The sequence below is a fragment of the Mixophyes fleayi genome, chromosome 4 (genome assembly GCF_038048845.1).
Source record: "Mixophyes fleayi isolate aMixFle1 chromosome 4, aMixFle1.hap1, whole genome shotgun sequence".
NCBI classification, from domain to species: Eukaryota; Metazoa; Chordata; class Amphibia; order Anura; family Limnodynastidae; genus Mixophyes; species Mixophyes fleayi.
In genome coordinates, this window is record NC_134405.1 from 304108120 (window position 1) to 304123550 (window position 15431).

A 15431-nucleotide genomic window follows, 5' to 3' on the forward strand; every position below is an offset into this window, starting at 1 on the left:
TGAATGAGGGTGTCCAAGGGTAGGGGTGTGAGATAATTATATGATGCTCACATCTTATCCAGAGATGCTCTCTTTGACCAGGTATGCTCTACTTCTGCCGAATCCCCCGACATATAACAAAATACATTTGGCAATGTGGCTGAGGGTTTCCATCTCCTTTAATGTTTTTTTTGCAAACTAAAACTGCCATAATCTGGTAGGTTTGCATTTTGATTGGTGACCTTTTTACTGAAATATTTAATCAATTATCATGGCATTAATGATTATGCTGCAATGCTAATATAATGTGACTATTTGTTAATGATAAAATGAAGAACAGTCATGGGCAAAAGTTTTGAGAATGACACAAGTATTGGTTTTCACAGTTTGCTGCTTCACTGTTTTTAGACCTTTTAGTCAGATGTTGCTATGGTATACTGAAGTAAAATTACAAGCATTTCATAAGTGTCAAAGGCTTTTATTGACAATTACATTAAGTTTATGCAAAGATTCAATATTTGCAGTGTTGATCCTTCTTTTTGAAGAATTCGCCCTGGCATGCTGTCAATCAACTTCTGGGCCACTGATGGCCGCCCATTCTTGCCTAATCAGTGCTTGGAGTTTGTCAGAATATGTGGGTTTTTGTTTGTCCACCCACCTCTTGAGGATTGTCCACAAGTTCTCAATGGGATTAAGGTCTGGGGAGTTTCCTGGCCATGGACCCAAAATTTTGATGTTTTGATCCCTGAGCCACTTTGTTATAACTTTTGCCTTATGGCAAGGTTCTCCATCATGCTGGAAAAGGCATTGTTCGTCACCAAACTGTTCTTGGATGGTTGGGAGAAGTTGCTCTTGGAGGATGTTTTGGTACCATTCTTTATTCATGGCTGTGTTCTTAGGCAAAAGTTAAAATAAAAATTGTTTTGAGTGGCGTTAGGTAAGGTAATTAAACAAAAAAAAATATTGACCTGTACTGCTCCAATATTGTGATCCAGTAGGCCCCATTATGTGTCTAACAGTTGGAAAAACAGGAGGTCCTCTCTCTCAAACTGCTGCTGCACCATTAAGGAGCTTGTCATTACCACAGCAGCTTGAGAAGACCCTACCTTGAGTAGGAGGGAGCATAAACAAGTAAACAATGATAAACATAAAACAAGTAACCTTTTGAGCCTATATATAAAATATAAAGTGCATTCATTTGCATCCAGAAAGTAGAATTTAGAGTGAAGAAGCATTCATCCATTTCTATTAATATGTTTTACCCCTCATACCCCAAAAAACACACACACTTCAGTAATTACATTTGAAACAAACACTGTATTTGATCTGTCATTGCTGTCATGTATTTAATGATGAGAAATGTACCCCTGGTAGTGCTAATGTTGTTCAAATCATGAGATGTGCTGATTTTAATATAATTGTGTCCATATATTTGTTTATTGTGACTGATTGTGTAAGTGTGAATGTGGTGCCTTAGTCATACTTGCCAACATTATTCATCACCCCTCCATGAGATCCTGTTGCCCAGTCCGGGACCCTCAACATTAAGCCCAGACTGCTTCTGCTCAATGCCGTGATTTGCAGCCTAATACAGTGGGAGGTGGAGTCAGGATGATCCATTTTGCAGTGAATTGTGTCCCTAAACCCCGCCCCCAAACACTTCACTAAGGAAGTGGGCAGGATGCGGGAGATTGCACTGCTCTCCCGGGAGTCTGGGAGAACTCCTAGAAATTTAGGAGTCTCCCGGACTTTCCGGGACAGTAAGTAACTAAGGTCATTTGTCTACAATTTGTCTTAGGGCAATCAGTTGGGATAATTCAATCTGTGCAATTTCAAAATGCAAAAACATATATATGGATGTGCAAGCCTGATATTTAAATTAACTAAGCAAACTTAAAGAGTATGTCACTTTTGGACAATCCCCATTATATAATCTCCTATCCCGGTAGCAAATTTAGGAAGATACAACTGAGCTTACAACTGAAATACCTGGAATATGAGAGTGTTGCAGTAAGTGGTTTTATGTTGAGAAGAACCATTGGCTTAACTCAGGGATCAGTCCTGGATCCTGTTTTGCTTTGTTTATTCATTAGTGATATTACTTGTGGTCTTCGAAGGGAGGTGTGTCTGTCTTCTGTAGATAATACAGAGATTTGTACCAGGGTTGAGTCCCCAGAAGAGGCCAAATAGCAGAATGAACTAAATTGTGGAATCTTAAATTTAATACATTAAAATGTAAAATAATGCATGTGAGACACAAAACCCTGAAAGCAGTGTACAGTCTGAATGATGATGTGATATCAACAACAATAGAGCAAAAGGCACCTTGGCATTATAGTTTCAGACTATATAAAAGTAAGCAAGCAGCGTCGGCAAGCAGTGAGAAAATACAGTGGAATACTAGGTTGTAATTAGTAGCAGGAAGCGGGAGGTTACGTTTCCAAATTATAGGTCACGAGAAAGACCTTGGCTTGAGTACTGAGTATCTTTCTGGAGAAACTATCTCCCAAAAAAATAATTAAAATAGAAAAAATTCCTAGGAGGACTACTAAAATGGTATTCATCACAAAACAGGAAAGATTTCAAGATGACCAGGTACAGTTTAGAAGAGAGACGGGACAAAGTGATTTGATAGAGACATTCAAAAATATATCAATTGTATCAATAGTATTTAGAAAGGCAACCTTTTTAAAAATAAAAATATGTCTAGGTCTTTAAAACACAATTAGTACATATGTTTTATGTATTGGTCTTTAAAACACAATAAGTACATACATTCTATGTCTAGGTCTCTAAACACAATAAGGATGTTTGTAGCAGAAGAAGACTGCAGCAGTTGTGATGGGGACTCATACAGTAAAATAGTTTAAGAATGCAAAGGACAAACATATTGCTATTGTTAAGACTTGTTGAGACTCCATAGCTATATTTTATTATTTTTTTATTATTAATTTTTATTTATAGGGCGCCACTAGGTGTCTGTAGCGCCGTACATGGACAAACAAAATTACAATACGAGGTGAGACAGCACAGTACAGTAAACAATAAGCACAGTAACTCAGTGAGCTCAGCACAGCTAGGGCGGGTGGGAGGGGAGAGGGGAAGGTCCGCATACAACGGAGCCCAAGAGGGAGGGCACGGATGACAGGGATTTAGTAAAGACCTTAATATGGACTATAATATGGACTATAATTAATTAATTATTATATTATATGGACTATATTAATAATTAATATGGACTATAATTTGTTTATCTCTCTTTCCTTCTGTTCTCTCCCTATATGGATAATTTCCTATTTCATTTTATCCACCTTTGTCAATTAAATTAAGTGTAATGTTATATTGTCTATACCATATATTTTATGTTGGTATATGTCTTAGGCATTAAATCAACGTTTGTCAAGAACCTGATCTTTGCGTCTATGTATGTAGTTGTTTTAACTGCTCACTCATTTACTATAATATTTATCTATTTTTTAACTATTTGCATGGGTAAAATGGATCAGAATATAGTGGCACTGAACACCTTATACCATCATTCATAACGCAACGGGTTTCATATAAAAACGAATACATTTTTATAGTATAGACAGCACATTATATGAGACTGTGTGATTATATGATATGCCAAAAGTCTATATAACACAGGAAAATTATTACCACATTTAATGGATAATTCCATAACCAGTAGACATTTTTTAATACAATAAAAAAGAACAGTTTATGAGACCACATTTTGGTTTTCATCTTTTGATTTATGATGAATGGGTGTCTGTTTGACATATGGGCTTAACATTGTAGTAAATACATCATTTATATATTAATTGTACTATCTCTTGCTATAATTGAATTATATGATGATGATTGATGATGATGATGAATTATATTGTTAGAAAACTATTGTCGATTTTCCTTCTTGTATAAGTAAGAAAGAATCAACTCATCCAGTTAATTCCCCTATTGTATTAGATGAATAAGATCTAAAGTTCTAAAACAAGCACTTGTAACACAACTTCCGATTATTAATAAGTTACTTAAATACAACAAAATTAGTATTATCTGGTTTCCACTACAAAGCCTACTATATTTTTTAAAACTGAAATTCTCACTGTTGGCCAGAAGAGGGCACACATGTCATCCAATCAAGCTTTTAAGCTGTATATCTAGATCTGCTTATGCCATGTCTGCACTCTCCTCCCCCTGGCTCAGTGAATCACCCTCCCATATTCTTCCCATCTTTCCTCTCACACACAAAGAAGAGCTGCTGCTCCGATGAGAACCGTGTGGATGTTTTTAATGCTGCAGAGGAGGCATTTTTTCAGCAAAATGATATATTTTTACACTACAAACACATTTGGATTATAAAAAGGATGTGCATTTTTTACAAGCTAACAAGAAGGATTTAAGATATGGACAACCAAAGCTCTCCAAAGGCTTGGACATGGCAAGTAGCAATCTCCTTTCTCCTTTGTAGCTGGGGCTGGGTCTCTGGGCAGCTTCATTATTCTGTTGCTGAGGAGTCAGATACAGGGACTGTTGTGGGGAATGTAGCTCAGGATCTGGGGTTAAACCTGGCAGATATTAATAAACGGAGACTGAATCTGGGATCTGAAGTAAGCAGCAGATATTTTGCTATTGACCAGAGAAATGGAGCTCTGACTGTATATGAGAGGATTGATAGAGAGAGCCTGTGTGGATCCAGCTTGAGCTGTTTGCTGCATTTAGAGGTTGTGGCTGAGAACCCTTTGGAGCTGTTCAGTCTGGAGATTGAGGTTTTAGATATTAATGATAATACTCCTATTTTTTCAATTAATGACCAAGTCATAAGGATTACAGAGTTGGTGACAAGCTCTGGAGTTCATTTTCCATTACGAACTGCACAGGACCTGGATGTGGGAATTAATGGTGTTAGTCAGTACAAACTGAATGCAAATCCATATTTTTCATTGTCTTTAACTAATCGCGATGATGGAACTCTCATTCCAGAATTAGTACTGGAAAAAATTCTAGACAGGGAAGAGAAAGCAGAACACAGACTTATTGTCACAGCTATTGATGGAGGAGAGCAGCCCAGAACAGGGTCCACTGAAATATCTGTCATTGTTTTAGATATTAATGATAATCCACCAATGTTTGATAAATCACAGTATAAAATATGTGTCCAGGAAAATATCCTAAAAAATACAGTTGTTATAAAACTAAATGCCACAGATCTGGATGAGGGTGCAAATGGTGAAATTCTATATTCCTTTGATCACCATACTTTTGATTCAGCTGAGAAAATATTTGAAATAAATTCACATACTGGAGAAATATTAGTGAAAGGAAATGTGGATTTTGAAGAATCAAAATTGTATGAATTATTTGTCAAAGCAGTAGACAAAGGATCACCGAAATTAGAGGGACGATGTGTAATCAAGGTTCAAGTAGAAGATGTAAATGATAATATCCCAGAAGTTCTATTCACTTCTAAAAACAAAGAAATATCTGAAAATGCTCCAATAGGAACTGTTGTTGGGTTTATCACAGTCAGAGATAGGGATTCTGGTAAAAATGGAGAAGTTAAACTAGAAGTATCTCCAGATTTACCCTTTAGATGTCAGCCTATGTCAAACCGTTACTCACTGGTCACTAGTGGACATCTGGACAGGGAACAGGTCTCACAATATACTATTACACTGATTGCTTCTGATCTGGGTTCTCCATCTTTAAGCAGCCAGACTACAATCACCATTAATATCTCTGATGATAATGATAATCCTCCAGCGTTTCTACAGACTGGTTACAATGCCTTCATAGCAGAAAACAATGAGCCCGGCAGACTGCTCTGTACAGTATCTGCTGTAGATCCAGATGAGGGAGCTAATGCAAACCTGATTTATTCCATAGCTGAGAGCCACATAGACGCTTCTCCTGTCTCTTCATTTGTCTACATTAACTCAGACACTGGGAATATTTTTGCCCAACGTTCTTTTGATCATGAAAAATTCCAAGTTCTACAGATCACTGCAAGAGTGGAAGATTCTGGATCCCCAAAGTTATTTTCCAATGTTTCTGTCTTTATATTTATTCTGGATACAAATGACAATTATCCCACTATATTATATCCAGAGAGTTCAGAGGAAATTATTGCTCAAGAGAACATTCCAAAATCTGCTTCTGCTGGATATTTAGTCAGTAAAGTGTCTGCGGTGGATCTAGATTCTGGGCACAATGCCTGGCTCATCTATAGTCTTGTTCAGCTTGCCAGCCCTGCTTTGTTTCACATCTCTGAATTCACAGGAGAAGTCAGAACTCTACGAGGTTTACATGAGGCAGATAACACAGAGCATCCACTTGTGATTACAGTCAGTGACCACGGGGAACCTTCTCTGTCAACTACAGTCACATTGCTTGTAAATATATTAGATGTTATTGCTCAGGAAAGCCCCAAATCTCACGATTTTCTTACAAATGCCAAATCAAAACCCAATTTGACTTTATATCTTATTATTTCCATTGCAGCAATCAGTTTAGTTTTTCTTGTCACTTTTACTATTTTACTTGTGCGGTGCCTTAGAAAGCATGACTATGACAATCATTGTGGGTTTTGTTTTCCAATCAAATCCCATTCCAAGAACTACATGGATCAGTATAAACCCACACTCTATTTGAATACTGACGGGACCTTAAAATACATGGAGGTGAGAATGGCTGCACCAGAAGCATCAGGACCCTGTTATCCGGCTTGTTTCCCCCCAACAAACATCCCTGACTTTACCTTGACAAAACCACTCAGTGCGACCCAAATAACTGATAATGTCAAAGAGAATAATTCTTCGGCTAATGCAAGCTGGTTTAATGAAATAAACCAGGTGAGATAATATAATTATTATTCATTTATATTTATTTGCTTGTGGCTAGTATGTCTCATTCTTCACACTTGTGGATTAGAATGTGATGACAATGATTTTATTACCCTTGCTTCATGATGCTTATACTGTATATTTAAACAATTTCTCAAACCACTTATATAGGCTTGATTTTTTAAAGGGATTCTGTTATTTCACATTTGTATTGTTTAATCTTTAGTGTTGTCTACCTGTGCACAACTCCCTAATATTGTAACCTGTCACCTCCTATGTAGAATCCATCCAGCCCTCTTCAGTAGAGTTGAATAGGAAGCTCTATTCAATGTAACTGAAGAAGATTGGAAGGCTTCAGTCCTCTTTTGCTGTGAGTTACCAACGAATATTACCTAGTAGTTTCAGGTAACATGTCCTAGCATAGGGATCACCCTATTGCTTCATGGGGGGACAGGTTAAAATGAGCTTTTCCAATAGTGGACTATCCCTTTCAGTTGTGGTCTGATTACTAGAATATCTTGATACATTATTCACTGCGGTCACTCACAGTATTTTTTTTTTATATTAGAAATGGCAATATGAATTCAATAGATCAACTCACATAAAGAGCTCAGATTATACAAGCTATTGACTGCTCTTATAAGTGTCTAAGGCAAGGGTTGTTTATCTTAGGGTCGGGTCCCATAAATAGTACAGCTGTCACTTGCTATATCAATATATCACATATTTTATATATATATATATATATATATATATATATATATATATATATATATAAATAAATAAAAATCTAAGCAGTATAAAAAAAATAGAGCCACATGTTAAAGTAAAATAACATGTGCATATTCAACAAATGAAGCTAGAATAATTATAATCATAAGGGAGCTTCACTTTGTGGTAGACTGGCTAAAAATCAATTTATTATATAAAGTCTTGCACATTAAGCTTAAAATTTTCCCATACTATACATGTGTGAGTTTCATGCACCTCTTGAAAAGATATAGCCGCATTTGTGGCTATGCGTAGTAAAGACGGAGGACAACTAAATATGCCAAGGGACGGTTGAGGGAGGGCAATTATATAGCCTTCCTGGCTAGAGGTGCTCAGAGGTCACAGCTTCATACTTTCCACCTGTCCCAATTTAGACAGGACAGTCTTGATCTTTCTCTATTCAACAAGGTAAGTACGCACTGCCCACATCTGCCATTGGTATATGCAGTAATTCAAGGGTATTTTCATGGGGAGGGGTATGGGTGTGGCTTAGCACTTCTGAAACACTAGACACACCCCCCTGATGGCGTGACAATGCCCCCAGTAAAGTATGGCCACGCCCACATTTTATATGTGTGCCAGTCTGAGGCGTGCAGCAATGTTGGCTTTATAGGGCATAGCACCATCCCATCAGAGCTCACAAGTGTGCCCTACAGACTCTAGTGCCATCACTGTATGTGAACATGTATTTATAAAAGCTTTCAGTATGTTAGTTAAACAGGTACAAATGGAGTATAGTTGTTTAAAGAAAATGATACAACCTTTGAGCTATTGCCCCTCACAGCAGGTTTATTAAACTACACTGGAATCAGATTCAGACTACAATCCCGTACATCCTATATACCCTGTCTGCCAATGCCAGTTCTTGTGGGAATCCATTCCATAGTATCATAGCTCTTACGGTGAAGATCCCTTTTTTAGCACAGTGTATTTTCATCCAAATGCAAGGGGTGATACCATTTCCTCTGTGGGGACTGTAATCTGAATAGGTTGTCACAGCCTTTTCTATATTGGTCATTATTATATCATTTATACACAGTGTAAATCACTCTTTTCCTCAAACCTGAGATGCTCCAAAGCTCTTATTAATTTAGTTGCTGAACCCTGGGTTGTACCATTTATAATCTTAGTCGAAATACATTATGACCTATTGATAACTAATCTCTGGACACATTTAGACAATAGTATATATTGTATTTTCTAGACCAGGGGTAGGCAACCTTAAAAACTCAATGAGCCATTTGGACCCGTTTTCCAGTGGAAAAAAAAACTCGGGAGCCACAAAACCCTTTGGACGTCTAAAATGACGATAACACTGCTCAAAGTTCAAATATAGCTGTAACCGGCGGTATGAAATCAAATTTGAACAAACAAATCCATTTGTAGATTGTAAAATAAGGCACTTGCCTTTTATCTGTAACAGCCTCTCTTGAAGATGAATTACCGGCAGTGTGTTATATACATATATATATATATATATATCTTTAGTAATACACCTGTCTAACATACCAGCGCTCCTATTCCCCCTCCTTCCCTCCTGTAGGTCCCTTTTTTTCTTTTTCTGCCCCCAAGAAATTTTTTTTTTTAGTTACTATTTACTTACCTGAGTCCTGGATCTCCTCTTCTCTGCTCCTCCTCGACGCGCTCTCTGGCAACTGAATGATGCTGACGTGACCCTAAGATCACGTCGGCGTCATTCAGCCAGCAGGGAGCTGCGGCGGGGGAGGAGCGCTCTCTCCTTCGCCGGCTCTCCTTACTTTTTAAGATTTCTACATCGCAAAGTCACCCCCTTTGCCACTGACACACGGACGAGCCGCAACAGATGGCTGTGGGAGCCGCGGGTTGCCGACCCCTGTTCTAGACCAACAACCTTTAATCTTAAACATTAGGCACCATTGAGATACAGTGTTGATCACCTTAGAGAACTCTAAATATACTGCACCTACCACCCCTCCATACAGTTTTATTTTAATTTCCTTATAATATTCCATTGCATTTGTTTTGATAAGATGGGCCTTTCATAAGTCCATACTGGTTGTTTCTGGTTATTTTCTAGAACATATCTTGTATTTGGTCCTCCAACAATACCTCACATATCGTTCCTGCTATAAGTGTTACCTTTACCAGCCTTTACTGTAGTTACCAGATAGTGACAACAATATTGGTACCACATTTGCTTTTCACCAACCATTTGGTACCATACAAGTTTGTAGAGTATTTAATAATCAGGCAAAATGGGTTGGCAATAACTCACCTGTGTACACTGTGGTCTTGTGGGTGTAAGCCATCCTACAGTATATCTAGGTGCTTTATTCTCTTTTAATATGTCTAATATGTTTTGAACAAAATTTTGGTTTATATCATCAAAATAAAGTAATAGTATCAATGTTACCTTAAGTGAGGCATTCTGCATTATACATCTCTCCAGCATTGGTCTATTTTCGTATAATTGCGACGCTTTGGTTAACATTGCTGCCTCACAGCGCTGGGGTCATGAGTTCGATTCCGACCAAGTACATATATGTGTGGAGTTCTATGTTCTCCATGTGTTTGTGTGGGTTTCCTCTCTGTGTTCCGGTTTCCTTCCACAGTCGGGAATTTACAGTAGAATGTAAGCTCCATTGGGACAGGGACTGATGTGATTGACTACATATACTCTGTACAATCCTGCGTAATATCTTTGCAGATATATAAAAAACAAATAACAAATAATCCTCAAAATATCCATCTGAATGTTACTTCACCCTTCACTGCTTGCTCTGTTAAAACTAGATAGGAATTAACTGCTGTTTAATTGAGTTTTGCTCTCATTTTATATATTTTAAAAATCTGTCAAAATCACACAAAAATATTTGTTAGCTATACAACCTAGTTGTCAGTTAGTTGAAAAATAATATCTAATCTATGTATTTAATATAATAAGATTTAATGTTTATAAATGATGCTTAACATACCTTAACAGGTATATGCTGGTGGATCAATTTATTATTTTTATTATTATGTTTTATTTTTTTCCCTTCACATACTGATTCTCTGAGCAGAAGTTATTAAGCAAATAGCATGTTTTTGTGTTCTCCTTGTTGGGTCAAGTGAAAAAAAATATTTAGCTTTTTTTAGCTAGTTTTATAGTAGGACAGAGACACACATTTTGCTTAATAACTTATTTTTTTAACATATATATCTTTTTTTCCTTTCACATGCTCTAAATTCAGCATTAACATTATAACTGCAATTATTATTATTGGCCAGAAGAGGGAGCACCAATCCAGTTTTTGAGCAACACTACTGAATCTGCTCATGTCAGCCCTGCACTCTCCTCCCCCTGGCTCAGTGAATCACCCTCCCATCTTTCCTCTCACACACAAAGAAGAGCTGCTGCTCCGATGAGAGCCCTGTGGATGATTTTCTCAGCAACAGAAGAACCATTTTTCAGCAAAATGATTTAGAGTGAAACAACAAAACCCTTTGGATTATATAAAGGATGTACATTTTACACCATTTCATAAGAAGGTTTTAAGATATGGACAATCAAAGATCTCCAGTGACTTGGAACTGGCAAGTAACATCTTTCCTTATGCTTTGTAGCTGGGGCTGGGTCGCTGGGCAGCTTCGTTATTCTATTGCTGAGGAGTCAGATCCAGGGACTGTTGTGGGGAATGTAGCTCAGGATCTGGGGTTAAACCTGGCAGATATTAATAAACGGAGACTGAATCTGGGATCTGAAGGAAGCAGCGGATATTTTGCTATTAGCCAGAGAAATGGAGCTCTGACTGTATATGAGAGGATTGATAGAGAGAGCCTGTGTGGATCCAGCTTGAGCTGTTTGCTGCATTTAGAGGTTGTGGCTGAGAACCCTCTGGAGCTGTTCAGTTTGGAAATTGACATTTTGGATATAAATGATAACTCACCATTTTTTTCAAGCATAGATCAAGTTATAAAGATTACAGAGCTATTAACAAGTTCTGGTGTACAGTTTCCATTACAAATTGCACAAGATCTGGATGTAGGAATTAATGGTGTGAGCCAGTACAGATTGGATCCAAATCCATATTTTTCTTTGTTGGTTATAAGTCGGAAAGATGGAACCCTGATTGCAGAATTAGTACTGGAAAAAATTCTAGATAGAGAAGAGAAATCAGAACACAAACTTATTCTCACTGCCATCGATGGGGGAGAACAGCCCAGAACTGGGTCCACTGAAATATCTGTCATAGTTTTGGACATTAATGATAATCCACCAATGTTTGATCAGTCACATTATAAAATCAGTTTATTAGAAAATGTTCCTTTGAAAACAGTTGTTCTTAAACTTAATGCCACAGATTTAGATGAGGGTACAAATGGTGAAATATTGTATTCATTTGATCACCATACTTTGCATTCAGCAAAACAGATATTTGATTTAAATTCCCAAACTGGTGAAATATTTGTTAAGGGAATTGTGGATTTTGAAGAATCAAAGTTTTATGAATTGTCTGTCAGAGCAGTAGACAAAGGATCACCTAGATTAGAGGGACGCTGTGTTGTCCAAGTGGAAGTACAAGATGTGAATGATAACACTCCAGAAATCACTGTTACGTCTAAAAATAATCAAGTTTCTGAAAATGCCCCGATAGGAACTGTTGATGGGTTAATTACTGTCAGAGATAAGGATTCTGGTAAAAATGGAGACGTTAAACTAGAAGTATCTCCAGATTTACCCTTTAGATGTCAGCCCATGTCAAACCGTTATTCACTGGTCACTAGTGGACATCTGGACAGGGAACAGGTCTCACAATATACTATTACACTGATTGCTTCTGATCTGGGTTCTCCATCTTTAAGCAGCCAGACTACAATCACCATTAATATTTCTGATGTTAATGATAATCCTCCAGCGTTTCTACAGACTGTTTACAAGGCCTTCATAGCAGAAAACAATGAGCCCGGCAGACTGCTATGTACAGTATCTGCTGTAGATCCAGATGAGGGAGCTAATGCAAACCTGATTTATTCCATAGCTGAGAGCCACATAGACGCTTCTCCAGTCTCTTCATTTGTTTACATTAACTCAGACACTGGGAATATTTATGCCCAACGTTCTTTTGATTATGAAAAATTCCAAGTTCTACAGATCACTGCAAGAGTGGAAGATTCTGGATCCCCAAAGTTATTTTCCAATGTTTCTGTCTTTATATTTATTCTGGATACAAATGACAATTATCCCACTATATTATATCCAGAGAGTTCAGGGGAAATCATTGCTCAAGAGAACATTCCAAAATCTGCTTCTGCTGGATATTTAGTCAGTAAAGTGTCTGCGGTGGATCTAGATTCTGGGCACAATGCCTGGCTCATCTATAGTCTTGTTCAGCCTGCCAGCCCTGCTTTGTTTCACATCTCTGAATTCACAGGAGAAGTCAGAACTCTACGAGGTTTACATGAGGCAGATAACACAGAGCATCCACTTGTGATTACAGTCAGTGACCACGGGGAACCTTCTCTGTCAACTACAGTCACATTGCTTGTAAATATCATGGATAATATTATACAAGAAAACCCAAAGTCACATGACTTTCTTACAAACTCTAAATCAACACCAGACATGACCTTGTATCTTATTATTTCCCTTGTTGCCATCAGTTTAGTTTTTCTTGTTACATTTACTATCTTACTTGTGAGGTGCCTTAGGAAGAATTATTATACTGGTTGTGGGTCTTGTTTTTCCAACAAATCACTTTCTACACCCTACATTGATCAGTATCAGCCAACACTTTACCTGAACACAGACGGGACCTTAAAATACATGGAAGTGAGGATGGCTCCACCAGAAGCACCAGGACCCTGTTATCCGGCTTGTTTTCCCCCAGCAACAGATATTCCAGATTTTACACTGACTAAACCCCAAAATGTTCCCCTCCTAACTGAAATGGTCAGAGATCCTAAACCCACTTCTGACCCAAGCTGGCCTAATGACCCCAGCCAGGTGAGATACCACTAAAAATTTAAAAATATATATTTTCTGTATTTATGTTTTATTTTTATATGACTTACAGTCGACCTTTGTTCTTGTTTTTTTTTAAAAATAACATAAAACATAACAATATTATTTCGCTGGTGGCCATCAGTGTGGTGTTCCTTGTTACTTTTACTATATTGCTTGTGAGGTACTTTCGAAAGGAAAATTATGACAGCAGTTGTGGTTCCTGCTTTGTAACCAAACCTCATTCCAAAGACTACACAGACCAGTACCAACCTACACTATACCTGAACACTAATGGGACCCTAAAATATATGGAAGTGAGGATGGCTCCCCAAGAACCACAGGGACAGTGTTATCTGACTTGCTTCCCACCTTCTACTGAAAAAAATGATTTCACATTAAGGACACCACTAAATGCTCCAAGTCTAAAAGACGTAGTTAATGAAATTGAGTCTTCTAGTTTAAACCCTATGACTGATCTAAATGAGGTGAGCTGTATGTAATATATACTATATAAAAAGACAATATTTATTAATCTAAATCAAATTCTATAATATTAATAATGCATTATATTCAACATGTACGTATTCAACATTCAATATTTCTGTTTATTATATCTCTTATTATTTATTATATCTCTAGTTAGACATATACCTATATACCTATATAAAACGACCACCTTGTAAGCATAACCCCCTTCCCTTTTTGTCTGTTTGGTAATTCCCAGTTACACAGTAATTGTTACTTACGGGAATGCTGGTGCTATATACATTTTTTCTAACAATATTATAGTGGAACATTTCAAAACATGACATTAAAGAATAGTTAAACTGCTTTTTTATTTTTATTTTTATAACAGTTGGTTAAAAAAAATTGTCCATTGGTAAAATATTTCAGAATCCTTCACTCATGAGCATACTGTACCTTTAGGACATGTTTATGTATTCCTTTATTTGGGTCAAGATTTGTTTTTACAGAAGATTCATTGCTGTAGTATGTGGTTTTAAGAGGGATAACCCTCAATTTTATATTTTGATTTGTTGTAGAGGAAGATGAGCCTTTCTGTTTTATCTTTCTTCTTTGTTTATTCAGAAAACTATTCTGAATTTGCTTAGTGGGCATTATCATATCTCAGTGAATATCTGTCCCTTCCATGTTGATTAATAAATAATCTGCCTTATTACCAACTATGTATGTTACAGAACATTTATTTTGACTTCCTAAACATATCAATAGATGCCTCTTATGCATAGTTGCATACTCTTCCGGAATGTAAGGGAGACTTTCGAGCTGAGAGTTAGGCCTCCCAAGCTCCAGAGAGAGCAGGTAATTCTCTCGCCATGGCCCTTACCTGCATGCCAGACGGGTGGGCACAGGCCATGATGATGCAAATTGTGCACTCAAGCCCCGCCCACCTCATAGAGCACTGTGTGGCCAGTGGCAGTATGTGCCAACATATATCTTATCCGACCGACTTGAATATGCAAATGACATCATAAGCTGCGTCTCCCTATTATTTCATACCTCCATCTGCAAACCCTGGAAGGGAGTTATGGAGAGAAGCCAAGTATGCTCTTACATCTTTATGGTGTAGACATTGATGTGTGTTCTAATCTACTGTACAATATAATTCAGAATTCAACACTTCCAACAAATCTCCATGGTTCTATTATCATTGTAGATTACAGAGTAAAATATTGCACACAGATTAAAGCTGACCTAACACATGCTGATCGTGTCCGTCTGCCTAGGTACTGGCAGACTTGGTTTCCAATTTGGCTACCGATACAGATGTAGCAAACTTTGAATTGACACTGAATGCAGCACATGCCATTGAAATGAATGTATGACTGAGTGCATGGATCACAAGGGTT

General features: G+C 37.4%; 1 protein-coding gene across 43 annotated transcripts in view; it reads left to right on the forward strand.

The window, feature by feature from the left end:
- Window positions 1-15431, forward strand: part of LOC142152884 (protocadherin gamma-A4-like) — a 445481-nt gene that overhangs the window by 374582 nt on the left and 55468 nt on the right. For 2 of the 43 annotated variants that reach the window (XM_075209961.1, XM_075209975.1), the window contains exon 1: window positions 4243-6833. The exons of 39 other annotated variants lie outside the window; for them this stretch is intronic. In XM_075209961.1, coding sequence (XP_075066062.1) covers window positions 4389-6833 — 2445 coding nt within the window. In that variant the 5' untranslated portion in view covers window positions 4243-4388. Of the gene's footprint in view, window positions 1-4242; window positions 6834-10808; window positions 13561-15431 lie in introns of those variants that run through there. 2 more of the 43 variants (XM_075209964.1, XM_075209972.1) reach the window with 1 other exon arrangement.